Source organism: Urocampus carinirostris, chromosome 17, assembly GCF_059441175.1.
Source record: "Urocampus carinirostris isolate Australia breed hairy pipefish chromosome 17, RoL_Ucar_1.0, whole genome shotgun sequence".
NCBI lineage: Eukaryota > Metazoa > Chordata > Actinopteri > Syngnathiformes > Syngnathidae > Urocampus > Urocampus carinirostris.
Window position 1 is genome coordinate 778,041 of NC_142365.1, and position 21,596 is coordinate 799,636.

The following is a 21,596-nucleotide window of genomic DNA, read 5'->3' on the forward strand; positions in this document are numbered from 1 at the left end:
GACTGGGAGGTCGCTGGTTCGCGCCTCGGCCGAGTCATACCTAATTGGTAAAATGGCGGCGCCCTCTGTTGGCTGCGGCTGCATCGACTCGCTACAACGGGTCAGGTGTATCGACATTTCGTTCTGTGTACATTGTTACAAAGAATGACAATACAAAGGAAATTATTATTATTATTATTATTGTCTTTTTAATGCCCTTTGGCGTGCTAGGCGACGGAAACAATGCACATATGTGTAAATAAATCTCCCAATACCTAAATGAATGACATACATGCGATTTATTCTTTTGTATTTGATCATTTATTTCATTTCTCTTTGTTATAATTTGAACATTTTTGGTTTGGCTGGCTGTCGTTTTGGGTTAAGCATTAAGATTCTTCCTCGGGAAACCTAAGATTACCCCTGATTGTCTGCAGGGTTGGGTAGGGTTACTTTAACTTGATTACAAATATGCTAATAAAAGACAAAATAAACTCAATATGAATAAAATGATGACTCACAACAGGTGGTAAGCTTTCTCTCCTGGCTTTGATCTCTTTGATCTCCGGCAAAACGAACATCAAACGCCACAGAAACAAAATGAAAATCAATCCAAACATCATTTTTGCCGTTCCATGTGTTCTGTTACTCCCCAAGCCTGCACAAAATGGAGTCATCTTAGTCATTTTTAGTTTCTTTTGTCTTTTATGAGCATATTTGGTATTGGAGTCATCCAAAAGTCATTGAAAGTAATCCAGTTAAAGTAACCCTACCCAACCCTGATTGTCTGTATATTATGAATGAGTCATAATTCAAGAGAAGAAGACTCACAAGAGAATGCAAATGACCGAGCATGTGACAGGACTTGAAGGCATCATCATCGGCGCGGGGCTGTTCCGGTCACTCCACTGAGCTGGAGAAGTTGGTGGGCGGGCGGAGGATGCTCCAAAACCTGACGCTAGACTTTAAAACAACAAGACTTAACCCGAGTCCTTGACTTTATCCGCTTTGGAGCCTCTCCGACCGCGACATGGCTGACCCGGACTTGGAGCCTCTCGGCCGGCCGCGCTCCTGCACCTGGCCGCTGCCGGAGTTCACGGACCCCGCAGGCTCCTCCGCGTCCTCCCCTTCGGTGCAAGCGTCTCCGCACGGCGCCCTGCTCCTCTTGGAGGTGGACTACGAGGCGGCCCCGGAGCTCGTGCACCTTTCGTCCGGTGCGCACCTCCACCTGCGTCTCCCGCAGCGGCAGCAGCAGCAGGTCGTGTCCCCCCAACCGCAGGCGGTCCCTCCCTCGAGGAAGAGCAGCTCGTCCCGCCGCAACGCCTGGGGTAACATGTCCTACGCCGACCTGATCACCAGGGCCATCGACAGCTCACCCGACAAGAGACTGACCCTGTCTCAGATTTACGACTGGATGGTGAAGAGCGTCCCTTATTTCAAGGACAAGGGGGACAGCAACAGCTCTGCCGGCTGGAAGGTAAGAGTCTGCAGGAGATCTTTGAGACAAGGATGCGATCGCAAGCATCGTTTCATTCATTTATTCATTTCGGGTTCTTTGTGTGCATATATAAGTATCACTTCAATGCATCAAATAGATTTGCCTTTCATGTTTTGTACTGTATTGTATGTATTTCGTGTCATCAAAATTGAGCATTCATCAATCAGTCGTCAAATATGACCAGAATGACTCTGTGATGGATGCAATGGGTATCCAACCCAAATTGCCTCAGCTCTGAATCCTAATTCATGGGCTACAAGGACCGGTGATGACTTATAATCACCCTGTTTATTAATGCCACTTTGGCTAACGTTGGTAAGGGCCATTATGGGAAAAAGTTCAGCCAAAACAACACCTTTTCTCCAATACCTTTTCCTATGTTATCTAGTTCCCTAGTAATCTACTGACAACACAGTTAATTTGGGCTTATATAATTATTGTCATTCTCACTAATGGTACTGTTATTATTGGGGCGAGCTGCTGGAATATAGTGAAACATTAGACCGCTCCAAGGATTACTGCATTACAGTACATTAACCAGATCAATGCTACCAAATACTTCACTGCATTAGTTCTTTAGTATTCGTTAGAATTAGCATGTTATTTATCGAACTGAGCACAATAAAACTGTTGGGATTCGATGTTGCAGAACATAAATCATAACCCAACATTTGTACTATGTGGTTTACCTTTTCAACTCAACACTTTTGCAGTTATCAAAACTAATCAAATCTACTAATTGTTAAACATTTCATTGAAACATTTTTACAGTATTGGAAAAAAATATTTTGGTTTGTGTTTTTCCTCCAACAGAAACCATACTTTAAAAAACGGTATTTCCCTCCCTATTCTTTTACATTTCCTAACATTTTTGACAAAGCACCTGGGAACCACTAGGGGTGCATTAAAGACCCAAACAGGTCTCTAGAGCCACATGTTGCTGACTCCCAGTTCAAGCATGGAATTAACCCAAAAATAGACATCCACGGTTATACAAATTTCGTCCTAAAAGGGTTTGAAACTGTCCATTTTGGGTCTAAATGCAGTAAAAAATAAATACATAAATACAATTTTACTTTTATATATTAGATCATATAAGAATAATGCCAGAGCGGTGTCCCATATCAATATAAATATACTGCTTAAAAAGTGTCCCCCTCCCTCAATTACTGAAGAGTGCCAAGGCTCATTTTGACCGTCATTTTTGTCTAAAATACAGAGTTCAAAACAAGATGCAAGCAAAGTTAAAATGTCACAAAATGCAGCAAAGGTTAAGGATATTGTCATTTTACCTTCGGCGCAGACTGCACTGGGCGAGAGCGCGAAGGGAGTGATTTGCGTTGTATGCAGAGCTCCACCCACCTACAGCTCACCCAATCAAATTGCTTTGAGTGTTTTTTTGGCGTTTTTGGTGGTTTGGAGTGTTTTCGGTGGGTTTTATCATAAACGGGGGACATACATACTCTAATAAGTTTCAATTAAAGGATTTCTTAGGAACGTAATGCCAAAACAGTTGTTGTGACACCCTGACTGTACGACACCCAACCCTGCTGTACAAAGAGTAACTAACAACAACAAAGCAAGAACATAAAAAACTAGTAATACATAGCAAATGAAAACACAGTAGAGTTAAAAGAAGGCGGTACGAGAGGCAGATGATCATGAAAAGGCAAGTCTGAAGAGGTGGAGTCTGGATTTGAAGGTGGACAGGATGGCGGAGGTCGGGCGGAAATGAGTTCCAGAGCTGGGGGGCAGAGCGGCTGAAAGCTCTGCGGCCCATGGAGCTTAAGGGAAGGCATAGTGAGATGGAGGGAATAGAAATATCTGAAGGTGCGGGATCGGATATAGAATGTCCAATATATATACTATGGTCTAACCGAATGACGTTGGATCGTCGCACAGAAATGTGCTTTGGTCAAATATGATCTCTGTTTTCATGAAAAGAGCCATACACGACTCGCGAGCCATAGGTTCACAACCCCTGATTCAGACTATGTGTTTGGGCATCTTTTCAACTCGTTTTCCCGTGCGGGGAGTAAATAATGAATTGTAATTTCCCTGAAACTCTCAAACTGAGCATCAGGTTAACAGAAAAAGTGACTAACAATGTCCCCCGTTCAAATTTTGTCACTTCCCGGAACCTGTCACTTTCAGGAAATGCCTTTCATATCGAATGGAGTTTCCATTGTTTGCCCCTCTTATGAAAAAAACAACCACATTCTCTGCCTAGAATTGCCTATAAAATGGGTTTTCCGTAACTTCATGTCAGGAGTAGACACCAGGAGTTGAATGGGTTTTCGGTGAAGGGGGAAGGAAAGGAGCCGGCAGACGGGAACGCCGGGAAGGACGTCAACCATCCGACATTCCTGAAGGTTGCGCTCACATCCTCGTGGGCTCGTCTTCTCCGGCTTCCTCGGCGGATGTTCAGGCTCAGAAAGAGGACGCGCTCCGTTGCCTCGCTCCCTCGTCTCTTGTTTATCAATCGGACGCCGGCAAACGGGAACCGACCCGTCTCGTTTTTTTTGCCCCACTAAGCTGCTCACTGCTCAAACATTAGCATTATTTGGCCAACCCATGTCAAGGTTAGCATGAATAGGAAGATTCTGGTGGGCCACCAGGGCTAAATTGTTCCTGTCACTCTCATAAACGTGTATTGATTAAAAAATACTATCATATTTGGAAATGAATATGAATGTGATGTAGGGCCGCAACAACTAATCGATGAAATCCATTGAAATTGATTGTTAAAAGCGTTGGCAACTAACTAGATCAGCGATTCGTTGTATCATGTGATTTATGAGCCACTTAGTACCTTAAAGGTGGGGTGCGTCGTTTGATGTGTCCTTTAAAAGTGAAAAGTTAAATATTTTCTCTATTAGGTATGTGCAAACAATGACAGACCGAGTTCAAGAAGCCCCAGAACGGAAACAGGACCCACTCACGTTTACCACAAGTTTTACTGAAGGAACAAGGAAGGGGTGCGCCCACGATCCGGTGTTCGCACTCGTACGGAAGTGGATCTTCTGTAGCGAGCGATGGCGGTGTCAGGGACGAGAAAACTGGTCGGTAGCCGGGACTGGGAGAGCAAAAATGTGGTCGGGGTCGGAAACGAGTCGTAAGCCGGGACGGGAGAGCAGACGTGGTCGAGATCGAAACAGGTCGTAGCGGGAGACAAACGGGAGCAAAAACAGGAGTCAGGGTCGAAATAGGGCTTGCTGTGTAAAAACAGAGATTCACAGACGGACTGACAACAGGGGATTGAGAGGACTGGGTTCAAATACTGACAGGGAGCCAATCAGAACCTGCGGCAGTTGAGCGAGCACAGCTGTGTCACATCATGACACGAATGCACCGATCTGCTTTTATTTTACGTTTATCGGGCCAGTTCGGTAAAGAACAAACGCCCAAAAATATAATAAAGAAGAGTTTATTCTAGGGGTGGGCAAACTTTTTGAGTGGCGGGCCGCATTGGCTTAAAGATTTTTTGAACAGGCCAGGAGGAGAAAAAAATATTGATGACATTTTTTGTATATAGCGATACAGTCTGGAATAAAGTGTAGCTCAAAAGGAAAGAAAAGCTACTGGACTTGTTCTAGGTTTTTTAAATTTATTTTTCAGTTTGATAGCCGGTCATCGACTCTAATTTCGTTGTTAACCTATTTTTAGTCGCAAAATGGACGTTTTTCTGCACTGATAGGGTTTAGAATTCACAATCAATCTATTTTGTGTCAGAATAAGTTATAGAGTAATATACTTTGAATTTCAATGCCAGTTCAAATGAATGACAAGAAGGTTTATGAAATAAACAAAGAAAACACAATTCCCATGTTTTCCAATTCAGGGGATCTCAAATGCATCGGGTGGAGAAGCACCGTTACTGGCTCCATCTAGTGTTAAAACTGAGAAGTGCAAGCGCCCAAGCGCCATGTGCGGGCCATATTCAACTTCAGAATTTGCTGCTGGCCAATAAAAACGGATCTGCGGGCCGCAGTTGGCCCGCGGGCCGTACACTGGACACTTCTGGTTTATTCAGCCGTGTCTCAGAAAATGATGTGTTACCCTGCCGCCATCTCCTGGCTAAAAGTCACAATTGCAGCCTTATGTTTTAACATGCTGCACCCCACGCAATTCCGTGAAAAGTTGTTGTACAACATTGGTCTGGCAATATCATTGCTGTAAAGCAGGGGTGTCAAACTCATTTTAACTGGGGGGCCACACGATAGAACAAACATTCTGTCGGGGGCCGGACGAGTAGATTCAAGAAAAAGAAAAAGAGATAAAGAAATAAGAGAAAAAGGGAGGGAAAAGGAAAGAGGGCAGGACAAAGAAAAAAAAAGAGAGAGAGCGGGAGAGAGCGTGAGAAACAAAAGATAAAAAGTCGTGAGAGAGGGGGAAAAGAAAGGGAGAGGAAGAATGAAATGAAATGAAATGATCTGCATTTCTATAGCGCTTTCCAAGTCAATGACTTCCCAAAGCGCTTTACAATGTGCTTCACATTTCCCAATAGCGGCCTTGTATTGTAGCCATGTAAGGCGCTAACCTGCTTATTGGGGCTATTAGGGGTTCAGTGTCTTACCCAAGGACACTTAGACATACAACACGGACGAGCCGGGACTCGAACTGGGATTCGAACTGGGACCCCTTGATCCCAAGACGAGCGCTCTACCTCCTGAGCTACTGCCGCCCCAAGAAAAAAAATCCAAAGAGAAATAGAAAGACAGAAGAAGAGAAAATAAAGCGGGATGGGTATGAAGAGAGAAAGAGAAAAGAGAGAAAAGGAAAAAAGGAAGTGAGAGCAAAAGAGGTTAAAAGACACAGAGAGAGAAAGAGACAAAGAGCAACAAAGGAAGAGAAAAAGAAAAACACAGAGAGTGACAGAGACAGAGTGGGAGAAAAGGCCTGGAAAAGAAAGAGAGAGGAATAAATCCAAGTACAGTGTCTTTGCTCGAGGCACCTGGCTTTGGCAACATCACGTTGACATACTTCAACCTGCAGCTTGTTTTTCTCTTGCGCTTCTCTGAGTGTTGTCTCGCGGGCCGGATTCAATCCCTTAGCGGGCCCGATCCGGCCCGCGGGGCGCCTCTTTGACACCTGTGGCGTAACACCATCGGGTTTCATTTCAGGTGGACGGCTCTCGTCCGAAGCGCGCCATTGTGTCCTGCTCAAGGGCCGAGGCATTGCGCTTAAGGGTTATTTTTAGACTTTCCTGTTGAAAAAGCAGGAGAGGTCTCCCTCCCCTATCCCGCTTTTCCCTCTCCTACAATGAAGTCTGACGCATTTCCTGGCAAGTGGATGGAAAACAGTGGCGTGCGTTAACTTCCCCGCCTGGCAAAACAGGAGCTTTGGAAAAAGGGGAGGGGGAACCCGGAGACGTTTTATGAACTCGGAGCCCTTTCCAAACATGTTCCAATTTGGGCCGCAACAAACAACTGTTTTGATAGTCGACGCGTCACAGACTATTGAACAGATATATTGAAAAATCAGATACTTTTTCTCAATTTTAGCATGAAATTGATTGGAAGCCAGAGGCTGACGAGGGCGGCAGTAGCTCAGGAGGTAGAGCGCTCGTCTTGAGATCAAGGGATCCCAGTTCGAATCCCGGCTCGTCTGTGTTACATGTGGAAGTGTCCTTGGGTAAGACACTGAACCCCTAATACCCCCAATAAGCAAGTTAGCGCCTTAAATGGCTGCACGGCCACTATTGGGAAATGTGGACTTTGGGAAGTCATTGACTTGAAAAGCGCAATAGAAATCATTTCATTTCATTTCATCATGCGTAAACACGAGAAAAATTCTATTATTGAACATACTATGGATTCGTACATTAAATGAAAATGTCCTTTCCAAAACCAATGAGGTACAATACTCAGTCAGTAAAGACATAAATCCATGATCTGCTCCGCTTATCCTCAGTAGGGTCGCGGGGGTGCTGGAGCCCATCCCAGCTATCTTTGGGCAGTGGGCAGGGGACACCCTCAACTGCTTGTTCAGCCAATCGCAGGGCACACAGGGATAGACGCACACCCAGGGACAATTTGGACCGACCAATTCACCTGACATGTTTTCGGAATGTGGGAGGAAACCGGAGTGCCCGGGGAGAACATGCAAACTCCGCACAGTAAGGTTGGTAGCTGGATTTGAACCCATGACCTCAGAACCGTGCCGCACATGCACTAACCACCGCGCCGCCGTGCTGCCTGACATAGATCCATGAATACAATTTTTTTTAGGAAGAAGCAAATGAATAATACATCAAAATGAAGTAAACATTTTTCATTCTGGTAAACCAAGAACAGGCTCATGAGCAGCAGTAGAACAGTAAATAAAACCAATACTATGTTAAAGTGTTCAATTGTCAACCAAAAAGTTTGCAACAAAATGACTTAACTGTCAAAAACCGGAACCGGATCAGGACCCAAATGCGTGATGTTTCTCACACAAGCCTTTTATTTTACAGGAAATGGGGAGTCATGCACGTTAGGCAGCGGTCTGGTGTAGAGTGACAGGAAGCCAGAGGCCAACAAGATCGATTCCAATTGCCCGAGCAGATATCGGACAGATGGGGTCTATACCGGACAGGACAGGACAGACAGGATTGATATCGAAACGGGATATCGAAATTAAATAGGACAAACTAGACGGGAATGAAACTGGAAACCGATATTAAACAACGGGAAAGACAGGATTGATATCAAAACAGGGTATCAAAGTTAAACAGGACAAACTAGACGGGAACGAAACTGGAAACCGATATTAAACCGGACAAAATAAAAGGGAACAGCACCGGACAGGAAACACCAACAGGAAACAGGACCGATTTAAAACCCACATTTTGTGGGGCAGAGGTTCATTGACGGACTGACAAAGGAAGAGTGAGAGCACTGAGCCTAAATAGACGGAAAGTCAATCTGTCAACGAGCTGCAGCTGGTGCCACACGGGCGGGGCAAATTCCGCGCCATGGCAACCGTGACATTATTAGGTTAGGTTATTTATTAAATATATGTTTTTAGGATTTTAGGAGAATATGCGACATAAACATGTGTTTATTTATGAAGCATGATTTTTGGCATTATAACAAAATGTTGCCTACTTCATAAAATCTGTTATTCATTCCTTTAGGTATAATATAAATTCGAAATCTATTTTTTTAAGAATTTTGTAAAAAAGCAAAGTTTTTTTAATGTTCATGCGTCACTGAGCGACTGCCATGATATAGTCTTTTTATGACCCTATATTAAAGAAAAGGACAATGTTAGTCCAGCTATTTTTTCCTCCAATAAGAGGACGGGGACACCCCCCCCCGAGACCTCCCGGCATAGAGTTTATCCATCCATCCGTTTTCCACGGCAACTCCCCTCACGAGTGTCTCGGGTGGGCTGAAACTGGGGCGGGGTCCACCCCGACAAATGCTTGAATAAATGGGGGGGGGTTCATGTTGTTGCACACCATTATTATCGGCATTGTTTTTCATTTTGAGCCAGATTTTTTTTTGGGGGGGGGAAGTAACTGTTGCCCATTTTAACCCCCTCCCCCCACCTCTAAATAAAAATCAATTATATATTTTTATATATTTATTTCTGAAAATATATTTTTTTTAAATATAAAAAATAATGATGTATTTCTTCAAGATTTTTTTCATTTGAACCTTTTTTTCACTTATTTGAAATTGTGCTTATTTCAAATAATGATTCAATCATACCATCCATTCGTTATCTGCAGAGGCTTATCCTCAGAAGGGCCGCGGGGGTGCTGGAGCCCATCTCAGCGGAACTGGTTGACTTAATTATTCATTTAAGTTTGAAATAACTTAAGATTACTTTTTTATATAAAATGTATTTCTTTTTGATCAAGCATGACTGTTATTAGGTTAGCATATTTTTCCAGAAATGATCGCCTATTTGAGATTTGATTCGAAAAAAGAATTGATTTGTTTTTCCATTTTTATTGAGTTATTTTGTTCAAATTCCAAACTTATATTTTTAAGAAATGTAGAATAGGATGAATGTGTATTTTTTATTTAGCATTATTTATTAGCACGTAACTATACTCTCTCTCTCTCTCTTTAGCTGTTTCTCTCTCTCTCTCTCTGTCTCTCTCTCTCTAACCGTCTCTCTAACTCTCTCTCTCTCGCTCTCTTTCTGTCTTTAGTTGGTTCTATCTCTCCCTCTCTCTTTCTCTGTCTCTCTTTCTCTGTCTCTCTCTCTCTAACTCTCTCTCTCATTCTGTTTTTATCTGTCTTTATCTGTTTCTCTCTCTCTCTCTTTCTGTCTTTATCTGTTTCTCTCTCTCTCTCTCCCTTTCTGTCTTTAGATGGTTCCATCTCTCTCTGTCTCTCTCTGCGTCTCTCTCTCTCTCTCTTTAGCTGTTTCTATTTCTCTCTCGCTCTCTTTCTGTCTTTAGCTGGTTCTATCTCTCTCCATCTCTAACTCTCTCTCTCTCTCTCTCTCTAATTCTCTCTCTCTCTCACTAATTATCTCTCGCTCTGTCTCTCTCTCTCTCTCTCTCTCTCTAACTCTCTCTCTTTCTGTCTTTATCTGTTTCTCTCTCTCTCTCTTTAGCTGTTTCAATCTCTCTCTCTCTCTCTCTCTCTCAATTTAAAAAGGGTTTTTTAAAAGTTTTTAAATAGAATAGGACAAATAAACATGTATCTATTTATTATTTTTTGCAAGATACCAAAATGTAGTCTACTTTAAGTTGATAAAAATGTTTTATTCATTTTTTAAAATGTAAACTATATTCTACTAGGTATGGTTTCTTAACCAAAATAGGAAAAGAATAAACTTTTCAAGAAAAGAGAATTTAAAATAAAAACTAACATGAAAATGATCAGGGCAGCACGGTGATGCAGTGGTTAGTGCGTGTGCGGCACAGTTCTGAAGTCATGAGATCGAACCTCATGTGTGGAGTTTGCATGTTCTCCCCGTGCCTGTGTGGGTTTCCTCCGGGTACTCCGGTTTCCAATGAATTGTCTGTCCCTGTGCGCCCTGTGACTAGCTAGCAACCAGTTGAGGGTGTCCCCTGCCCACTGCCCGAAGACAGCTGGGATGGGCTCCAGCACCCCCGCGACCCTAATGAGGATAAGTGGTGCAGATCATGGATGGATGGATGGACGAAAATGATCATTTATAAAACTAATTTGTAAAAAATAACTTTTTTTCTGTCCCAGACATTCGGGGGTGCAAAGCTGATGTGGTGTGAGGGATTTGACAACCTTTTTCACTTTTTGTCTTGGAAGAGTTGAGTTTAATCTTAAAATAATCTTTACTGTGGTCCCTTCTCAAGGTTTTTTCATTTTCCTCATGTTGAGGTTTTTGAGATTTTCCTTGCCTTCATGTCGGTTTTAGATCAGGGGATGCTGTCATAATAGTCTGTAGTTTGCAATAGTCTGTGGTTTGTGCAGCACTTTGAGACTGTTCCTTCTCAAAGTTTTTTCATTTTCCTCATGTTGAGGTTTTTGAGTTTTCCCTTGCCCTCATGTCGGTTTTAGATCAGGGGATGCTGTCATAATAGTCTGTGGTTTGTAGTAATCTGTGGTCTGCGCTGTGATTAAGGGACAAACAAATAAACATGACTTGACTTGTTTTTGGTGTATTTTTTAAAAATCTTTTCCAAATACAAAGTTAAAAATCATTTCGAAAACAGGACTCATTCAGCCCGGGGATTCGACCTTTTGAGCCAGGTTTCGAAAAGGTTTTCTCCAACGTTCCGTTTTCGGAGCCGGGACATTCGGGGACGGCGTGCCCGCGAGCAGCGAGAGACGGAGCGGCGGGTTGAATCTCCGTCAGCCGATCGTCTGGAGACGTTTGAATGAGAAGAGGCCCTCCTGGGAACTCAGGAGGCCCGCTGAGAGTTGAAAGCGAAGAAAGGGAGTTTCGAGGCTGGGGATTTTCTGCTTTTTTTCTTCTTCTTCTTAAGAAGAATTCTGGCTTGAGGGAAGCTGGGACACACTCAGCTGACCTCCAGGCCTGCAGGCGGTCTCCTGTCTGCCCACGTGCCAGCTTGTGGAATCTCTGGCATGTTCTCCGACGGCCGCATTGTCCGCCAGCCCGCCTTGCTAGCCGACGGTCGGATCCCTAAAGAACCCGATTCCAAAGAATTGCGCCTGAATGAAACAAAACGGGATCAAAAGATCAATCTTGCTTTAGAATTTAGTGACCGAGAATCAGAAGGCTTTGTAGATAGATTTGTAGATAGATAGATAGATAGATAGATAGATAGATAGATAGATAGATAGATATCCATCCCCTGATCTAAAACCTACATGAGGGCAAGGGAAAACTCAAAAACCTCAACATGAGGAAAATGAAGAAACCTTGAGAAGGGACAGTCTCAAAGGGCTGCACAGACCACAGATTATTGCAAACCCCAGACTATTATGACACTGTCCCCTGATCTAAAACCTACATGAGGGCAAGGAAAAACTCAAAAACCTCAAGTCAAGTCATGTTTATTTGCCCCCACCCTTATCACAAAGAGTCTCAAAGGGCTGCGCAGATCAAAGACTATTGCACACTACAGACTATTAGAACACCATCCCCTGATCTAAAACCGACATTAGGGCAAGGGAAAACTCAAAAACCTCAAGTGAAGTCATGTTTAATCTTGACAATCTTAATCACAAGGAGTCTCAAAGGGCTGCGCAGACCACAGATTGCAAACCACAGACTATTATGACACTATCCCCTGATCTAAAACCAACATGAAGGCAAGGTTTGTTGACCGACTGACAAAAGAAGAGTGAGAGCACCGAATTAGCGAAGCCGGGGCCACTTTTTTTGCGGAGTCCGTCTGGAGGCGAGAGGCCCGTCTCGCAGCCGGATTATCTCCCAGAGAATGCGTCTCGCCGTCCCTCGTCTTTTGTTGAAAGCGCTTGTGGGCCGGAGACGCTCGTCTACTGTTTCTCAACCCGTGTGCAAGGGCACAAAAGCGGGCCGTGAGACCTTGTCTCGTCTCCTGCAGAAAATTGTCCAATACATATATATATGTACACAGAGATCCCTCTGTTTTCACATTTAGAGAGAGTGAGAGAGGCGGGGAGAGAAAGAGAGAGAGAGAGAAATACAAAGACAGGGGGGAAGTGATAAAGAAAGAAAGAGAGAACTAGGGAAACACAGAGAGAAAGAGACAGAAATTGAAAAAAGAAAGAGAGAAATAACAAGACAGGGAGAAAGAGATAAAGAAAGAGAGAGAACACGAGAAACACAGAGGGAAGGAGAGAGTGTGAGATGGAGAGAAAAAGGGATATATAGAGAGAAAAATAGTGAAAGAGACAGGGTAAAAAAAATAACAGGAGGAGAGCAGAAGAGATCGAGAAAGAAGGAAAAAAAGAGATGAAAGAGAAAGAGAGATAGACAGAGAGAGAGAGAAAGATAAATAGAAAGACAGGTAGAAAGTGATATAAAAAGAAAGACAGAGGAATACAGAAAAACGGAGAGAGAAAAGAGAAAGAGACAGGTCATGAAAAAAGAAAGAGAAAGAGAAATAACAAGACAGGGAGAAAGCGATATAGAAAGAAAGATAGATAAATAGAGAAAAACAGAAAGAAGAGAAAGAGACTGGTCATGAAAAAAGGAGAAAGAGAAATAAAAAGTTAGAGAGAAAGAGATAAAAAAGAAAGAGAGAACTTGAGAAACAGAGAGGGAAGGAGAGAGTGCGAGATAGAGAGAAAAATGGATTTATAGAGAGAAAATTAGTGAAAGAGAGAGTAAAAAATATAACAGGAGGAGAGCAGAAGACATCGAGAAAGAAAGAGAAAAAAAGAGAGATAGAAAGAAAAAGGGTGATGGACTGAGAGAGAGACAAAGAAAGAGAAACAGAAAGACAGGGAAAAGGCGATACAGAAAGAAAGCTGGAGAATTAGAGAAAAACAGAGAGAGAAGGGAGAGAGACTGGTCGTGAAAAAAAGGAAAAGAGATAAAAAAGAAAGAGAGAGAACTTGATAAACAGAGAGGGGAGGAGAGAGTGTGAGATAGAGAGAAAAAGGGATATATAGAGAAAAATATTGAAAGAGACAGAGTAAAAAAACAACAGGAGAGCAGAAGACACTGAGAAAGAAAGAGAAAAAAGAGAGACGGAAAGAAAGAGAGATAGACAGAGATAGAGAGGGAGAGAAACAGAGAAGAAATAGAGACAGAGAGTGAAAAAGAGAGAAATAACAGGAGAAGAAAAAGACAGAGTTAGAGAAAGGAAGAGAGAGAGAGAGAGAGCATGAGAGAGAGAGAGAGAGACATAATTGCAGTTGAATGTGTGGTCTTCATTGTCATTATACAGATGTGAAACAAAATTAGAGGGCTTCTTTTTTTGGTGCAAGATTGATCGAGGTATCATTGATGAATAAAATAGAAGAGTCCCAAATCTAGGAATTTCACTAGAGATGTAAGTCCTGGTCATCCATTTAATGGGTAATGGATCTGGTGTTGGGGAGATACAGGCTGCACATCTTGTGAGGGTCGTTACTTAGCATAGACGTAGCAGTAGGCCGGACCTGCAGCCACGCTATCGCTTTCTCTTCCGACACCACCTCGGTCACTTCCCGAACCCCATAATAATCCACGGAGCACCTGATGGTGATGGCCATGACTTCGATATAATTGATGAATATTTTTTCAATGTGACGAGCCAGGCAGAGACGCTGCTCCTTTAAAAGAGGCGGGGCTTGTGCCCCACAGTGGTGAACGCCGGTGACAAAAAAAAAACAAGCCAAGGACTTGGACTACAACAACAATGTAGTTATTGAATGTTGTTGGGGTCTGGCATACCTCCCACCATCAGAGGGCCCCTAACTGGTGTTTTGAACTGGACAACTGTATTTACATGCCAAGGATTTAAGTTACTTAGTAACGGCTTCAATGTAGCATCATGTAGCAGAGTAAGAGTACAATTTCTTGAGTAGAAAGTATCTTGTCCCACAACTTACTCGAGTAAATGTAACTCTTGACGACCCACCTCCGTTTTTAATGGAAACACACGGATGGACAGCTCATTTCGTGTGGTTTCATTCCCGCATGTTCAGGCCGTGTTGCATTCAAGCGTCATGGGAAAGTTGAAGATTACAAAGGAGCCTCCGACCCGTTTGCTCGTCGGAGTTGAGCGCGCGATGAAGTCATTGAGCGCCTGCAGCGTAGCGACAACATCTCCTGGAGGAGCCGGCTCCCTCCTCTTTTTTGGAGCGAGGACGGTGCTAGAAAGTCAATAGACCGGCTAGCGAGACATTAGATTCTGGTTTTTCATAAAACATGGTCGGAAAAAGAAAAGTCATTTTCTTCGGATTCTTATTTTGATAATTTTTTTTCGTTTTTTAACAGACGTTAAAAACAGGAATGTGCGGCTTGAAATTGAATGTTGTGTTTTTAAGATTTGAAAAAGGGCTGTAATTGCTTGAAATTCGTGCCATGTTTCTTAGGTTAGGTGTTGGGATTCAAATAAGGTTTTTTTTAGTCATGGTTGCCATGGCGCCCAATTGGCCCCGCCCGTGTGGCGCCAGCTGCGGCTTGTTGGCGGATTGGTTTCCCTTCTATTTAAGCTCAGTGTCATCACTCACCCTTTGTCAGTCCGTCAACGAACCTCTGCCCCGCAAGACATGGGTTTTGACTATGCTTAATCACATAGAAAATATGAGCCACACCTTAAAGCCGGGGTGTCAAACTCATTTGAACTCGGGGGCCACACGATAGAACAAACATCGAGAGAGAGAGAGAGATTGGCTTCCTGTCTATTTTAAACTCAGTGCTCTCACTCTTCCTTTGTCAGTCCGCCAACAAACCTCTGCTTCGCAAGACGTGGGTTTTGACTCGGTCCTGTTTTCCTGTTGGTATTTCCTGTCCTGGTTCCTGTTTATATTTTTCCTGTTTAATATTCGTTTCAGTCTATTTTTGTCCTGTTTATTATTTTCTCCAGTTCTCGCTCCTGTCTAGTTGGTCCTGTTTATTTTCGATATCCTGATTCATTATCCATCCTGTCTGTCCTGTTCTGTTTGGTATTGTTCTTGTCTATTTTTGTCCTGCTTATTATTCTCTCGGTTTAGTTTCTCTTGTTTATTTTCGATATCCCGATTCATGATCTATCCTGTCTGTCACGTCTTGTCCGGTATGGACCCCATCTGTCCGATATCAAATCTGGCAATTGGAATCGATCTTGTCAGCCTCGGCGTTCTGTCTTCCCACGCCAGACTTCTTCTGGGTCCTGATCCTGTTCCGGTTCCTGACAGTTTTAAATGATAGTACAGCATGGTCGGCGATGGATTCCTTCCTTTGAATGTACTGGAAAAAATGAAAAACTTGTCCTGGAAAGTGCTTAAAAAGTGCTTCAATTCGGTTATGAATAAGGTGACGGGAACAAGAACCTTGAAATTTCTTTGCGACGGCAGGAAGACGAAGGCGGCGAACGCGATGCTCATACTGGATGAACCCTGCGGTTGAGGACATCTGGCAAAAAGTGCTTTTGTCAGATAGCGAGGGGAACTTCCCCACTTTTGTCTTCTCTCCAGCAGAGCAGCGTTGCGGTGTTTTGCTCCAGAGAGGACAATCGTCCGCACGTGACTTTCACGCCACAAGTCCTTTCTCCGCGTCTCGCCGGATTAGAATAGGAGGCCCCGTCGCCTCCCGTTTTAGACCCGCATGCTATTCTTGTCCGGAAATTCCCTCACTAAATGAAGTTTTAGGGTAGCCATGTGTTGCTTCAGTACTGCTGCTTAGTTATCAGATGACTTCTTCCTCATGCCATGAGGCTCTTTAACTCCACCCGGGGGAGTGGAGGCCCACATGACCCGCCATTGTATTCCATGTTTTTTATTTTATTATTTTATTTTTTAACAAGGAATAAACTATCTATCTATCTACTTTTATTGTGCATAGTTACTTCACTGTTTTGACGATTATATCAGGCTCTATGTTGGCCTGGAGAGGGATGGGGACCACCAGGCTGCATTTGCCTAAGGCACACCACAGGAAGTGGTGGCCCTACCACCCGTGTGCTTAAAGGATCCACCCAGCTGTTACAGCAGGGGTCTCCAATCTTTTGGGCTGGAGAAGGATGGGCACCACCGGGCTGTATTTGCCCAAGACACACCATAGGAAGTGGTGGCCCTACCACCTGTGTGCTTGAGGGATCCATCCACCTGTTACAGCAGGGGTCACCAATCTTTTGGACTGGAGAGGGATGGGCGCCACCAGGCTGTACTTGCCTAAGGCACACCACAGGAAGTGGTGGCCCTACCACCCGTGTGCTTGAGGGATCCACCCAGCTGTTACAGCAGGGATAACCAATCTTTTACCGGACAGGACAGACAGGGTTGATAATGAAACAGGATATCGAAATAAAACAGGACAAACTAGACGGGAAGGAAAACCGGAGAGAATAATCAACAGGACAAAAATAGACGGGAACGAAACTAGACACCGATATTGAACAGGACGAAAATAAACGGGAACAATACTCGACAGGGAATACAAACACAACTCGAAACCCAGGTCTTGCGGGGCAGAGGTTCGTTGACGGACTGACAAAGAGTGAGAGCACTGAGCTTAAATAGACGGGAATTATAGTGAGGAAAGTAATGGTTTCATCCTAAAAAAAGGGATAAATATCAACTATGGAGACGATAAGAAAAAGTAAAAGTAACGGTCTTGGACCTTGCCCCCCCCCCTTGCAGAACTCCATCCGGCACAACCTCTCTCTCCACAGTCGCTTCGTGCGTCTCCAGAACGAAGGGACGGGGAAGAGTTCCTGGTGGATGCTCAACCCGGAGGGGGGCAAGAACGGCAAGTCGCCCCGACGCAGGGCCGCCTCCATGGACGACGGCGGCAAGTTGGCCAAGAGTCGGGGCAGGGCCGCCAAGAAAAAGGTACCGTGCCTATAGCCCTCCCTGGGTGGAAAGGAGGGTTTCCGTCCTTTGCTCCTTGATTTTCTCATTGATTTGATGATTGATCGATTTGGTCATTGATTTCGTGATCGAATGATTTGGTGATTGATTTAGTGATCGAGTGATTTGGTGATACGTTGGCTGATTAAGAGATTGATTGATTTAGTGATTAATGTAGTGATTGATTGATTGATTTGGTGATTGGTTGGTTGATTAAGGGATTGATTGATTTGGTCATTGATTTGGTGATTGATTTAGTGATCGAGTGATTTGGTGATTGGTTGGCTGATTAAGGGATTGATTGATTTGGTCATTGATTTTGTGATTGATATGATGATGATTTAGTGATTGATTGGTTGGTTGATTAAGGAATTGATTGATTTGGTCATTGATTTTGTGATTGATTTAGTGATCGAGTGATTTGGTGATTGGTTGGCTGATTAAGGGATTGATTGATTTGGTCATTGATTTTGTGATTGATATGATGATGATTTAGTGATTGATTGGTTGGTTGATTAAGGAATTGATTGATTTGGTCATTGATTTTGTGATTGATTTAGTGATCGAGTGATTTGGTGATAGGTTGGTTGATTAAGAGATTGATTGATTTAGTGATTAATGTAGTGATTGAGTGATTTGATGATTGGTTGGCTGATTAAGGGATTTGATTGATTTGGTCATTGATTTTGTGATTGATTATATGATGATTTAATGATTGAGTGATTTGGTGATTGGTTGGTTGATTAAGGGATTGATTGATTTGGTCATTGATTTAGTGATTGATTTAGTGGTGTCGTGATTTAGTGATTACTTGAGTGGTTGATTTAGTAATTAAGTGACTGATTGATTTAATGATTGATTTATTGATTTGGTGATTGGTTGGTTGATGAAGGGTTTGATTGATTTGGTCATTGATTTAGAATTGATTTCATCATTAATTTAGGGAATGGCTTAGTGATTTAGTGATTGATTGGTTGAATTAGTGATTGGTAAAATAAACTCAAGGAAAAATGAGAAAAATAATTGTATTATTAGGAAAATAATATTCCTTAAGCTTTACCTTCTAATTTTGCTTATGTGAAATATTTTTTTTGTTTCCGTTTTTTATTGATTTGGTGATTAGTGATTGATATAATGATTGATTTAGTGGTTGATTGATTTCGAGATGGATTGATTGATTTAGTGATTGATTGATTGGGTGATGGAAGAATTTATTCATTTAGTGATCAATTGGATGAGTGATTGGGTGATTTAGTAATTGATGTGTTGACTTAGTCATTCATTAAGTGATTCATTTAGAGGTTTAATGATGTAGTGATTTAGTGATTGATTAAGTGATGTAGTGATTGAGTCAATGATCTAGAGAATTAGTTATTGATTTGTCAATTCAGTGATTGATTTAGTGGTGTAGGGAATTTAGTGATGGATTTATTTGGATTGATTGATTTTCCTCCTTTTTGTTTTTCAAACTTCTAGATGATTCAGCAGGACGGCCTGGAATCCGGAGCGAGCAGCCCCGGTTCCCAGCGCTGCCTTTGGAGAGCCGGTCCGAGCTCCCTCAGCAACGAGGACTTTGAATCCTGGGGCCCCTTCCGGACCCGGGCCGGCTCGGACGCCAGCACCCTCAGCGGGCGCCGTTCGCCTTTCTCCCCCGAACAAGAGGACCACGGGGAAGCCGAGAGTCACCTCGTGTACCCCGGCGGGGGGAAGATCGTTCCTCCCTTACCCAGTTTGTCCGAAGTCTCCGGACACGCGGGCGGCTCGGAGATGGTCCTGGAGAACCTGGCGGATAACTTGAACCTGCTTTTCCCCCAAAACTCTCAAATGGCTTCCGACTCCTCCGACTTGCCCGTGCTTCAGAGCGGTCCTTATAGCGCCCCCCCGCTGCCACGGGATTCTCGAAAATGCTCGTACGCTCGGGCCTGGATGAAGTCCGTGTCCCCTGTCCCACGGCAAGAAGGCAAGAAGGAGTACTCGGCTTATGAGAACCAGTTCTGTCCGACTGAACCGTTGTCCTCAGAAGAAGAAACCGATAGGAACACCGTCCACTTTGAGAATCATGGGATACCTCACCTTGGCCATTGTCCAGCCCTGGCCTACAACTGCCATCTAGGGGCCGGAAATGCCACGATCCATCCTGCTCACCCGGTAAACCCGAAAACCGATCCGGGTCCTCCGACCTGGCGGGATTCGAACGGAGTCGACGTGATCCCTTTAAGCGTTCCGAGCAGACCTTCTGGCGTGAGGACACATCTGCGAGCCGGTCATTCCACCCGGCAGGTTACGAGGCCGTACGGAAACGGCTACGGGGAGCTCCGTCCGCATCAGGAACGCTTGCCCAGCGACCTGGACAATATGTCCATCGCCAGGTTGGAATGCGACATGGAGTCCGTCCTTCACCAAACCCTCATGGACGACGGGGCGCTGGACTTCAATTTCGAGCCGGCGGCCGTGTTTCCTCAGAGGGCCAAGACCACCGCTCACAGCTCGGTGATCGGCTAGCTTGCCCTGAATCGTCGAACGTATGCTGCCTCCGAAAATATTAACAACGATCCCGTTAGTAAAAGTAAAATCTGAAGTCCGACCCGAATTTTGCTTGGGGTCTGGCCTATGATGTGTATCATTACGTTTGGATCGGGACAGGCTTCTCTCTCGCTGACTTTTTTTTAGAAAACAAATAGATGTTTATACCAATTGAAGGATTTTATACATTTTACTATAAAGGATTTTATACGATTAAATACAAGTTACACTTATCGAGCGCGATGAAGATTTTCACCGAGTGGGCTTCAGGTCACGCTGTTCCAAATTCGGAATGTTTTGTCTGGGGAATTTTAAAAACAGGACGAAGGACGTCAGCCATTGTTTTGATAAACGATCGGTGTTGTTTTGAGTTTCTCCAGACGTCGAGGCGAGGGGGTGGACCCCACGTGGGGGCTTTCATTGGCACGCCCATGGGAGGCGCCGGCACACCAGCTTGCGGAAAAAACGCGGGCCGAGGAGGAAGCGGAAGATCGAGAGAGGAGGCTTGACGGAGACTCGAGCGACACTAATTCGGCCATATATTCGATGGAGTTCACTTAGCTAAATTATTGACGAAATTAAATCTTCCCCCGTGTGGAAATGCCGGTCTCTTGTTAATTTTTCCATCAAAGAATGAGCACGCATTGTTAGGAGAATGTAGGTTGTGTTTGGTTCATGGAGTCAGATAACTCATTCGAACAATTTGGTAAACGCTACATTTGAATATTAAATTCCTAACAAAATATATATACTAAAACTGTGAGGATACTTAAGTAAAAAAGCGCATTTGAATGACCATTATTGTTTTCTTTGTCTCTCTGTCTCGGTCTCTCTTAAAGTGCCACGATAGAATCTTTAGGACAGTATGCTGTCGTGGTTTATGGCACAATTTTCAACCTGTACCCTAAAATCTTCCAACCTTTTGGAAAAAGAAGGTCAATGATAGAAAATTGTCGCATAATTTAACCTCTGCAGACGCAGGAATATAAAAATAATGTAAACGTTTATACAGTCTCGTTTGACTCAAAAAAGACAGGCTTTGATGAATCATAGATCAACTCTCCTCCTCCCGAGTCCTCACAAATAAAAAATGCAATTCCGGGTTTGGTTCGGACTCGGCCCTGCAAATCCAGTTGATTGGTCGGGCTCGGGCTATGTCCGGCTTTAATACGCGAGGGTCGAGTCGGGCTGGATATTTTTTACGGACGATCTTACCTCAAATTCGGTTTCACCATTTGGGAAAAATAAAATAGATCAGAACATTCATGGATATTTTGACTATATTTTCCAAACATTTTCTATAGTATCAGAAGAACTACAAAAATATTTCAAACAATATATAAAATGAAATGATGTATTGAAAAAAAAATAAGACTATGTTCCATATTTGAGTTTATATTGTTTCAATGAATTGCTATTGTAAGATATTCCTAAAATGTAGTGATCTTAGAGTAGTCATCAATATCGATACCACACACAATTGATTGTAGTCCATAAAATTCTATTTCCTTTGAGTTCCCTTAAAGTGACAGTGTGTATCATTTGACCCATAGATGTCGCTGTATAGTGTAGCGCAACTGAAAACAAAATCACAAGGAAGAATTGAAAGTACGGAAACTCGAAGTGACATTTAAGTAAAATTTTTATTCCATTTTTTTTTTGCCTATCCTTTGAGGTTTTCGGGTACCCTGAGCAGCAAGATGGCGTAAAATTAGATCAGCTCCCTTTAAGTGTTA

At 43.4% G+C, this 21,596-nt stretch overlaps 1 protein-coding gene across 1 annotated transcript; it reads left to right on the forward strand.

The window, feature by feature from the left end:
* The first annotated feature begins 998 nt into the window (after positions 1-998).
* LOC148348865 (forkhead box protein O1-B-like) lies at positions 999-21,311 on the forward strand. Its single transcript, XM_088320889.1, has 3 exons — positions 999-1,456; positions 17,128-17,319; positions 18,814-21,311. Exons 1-3 carry the CDS (start codon positions 1,010-1,012, stop codon positions 19,837-19,839), a joined length of 1,665 nt encoding a protein of 554 aa, XP_088177015.1. The 5' UTR covers positions 999-1,009; the 3' UTR covers positions 19,840-21,311.
* The last annotated feature ends 285 nt before the right edge of the window (positions 21,312-21,596 follow it).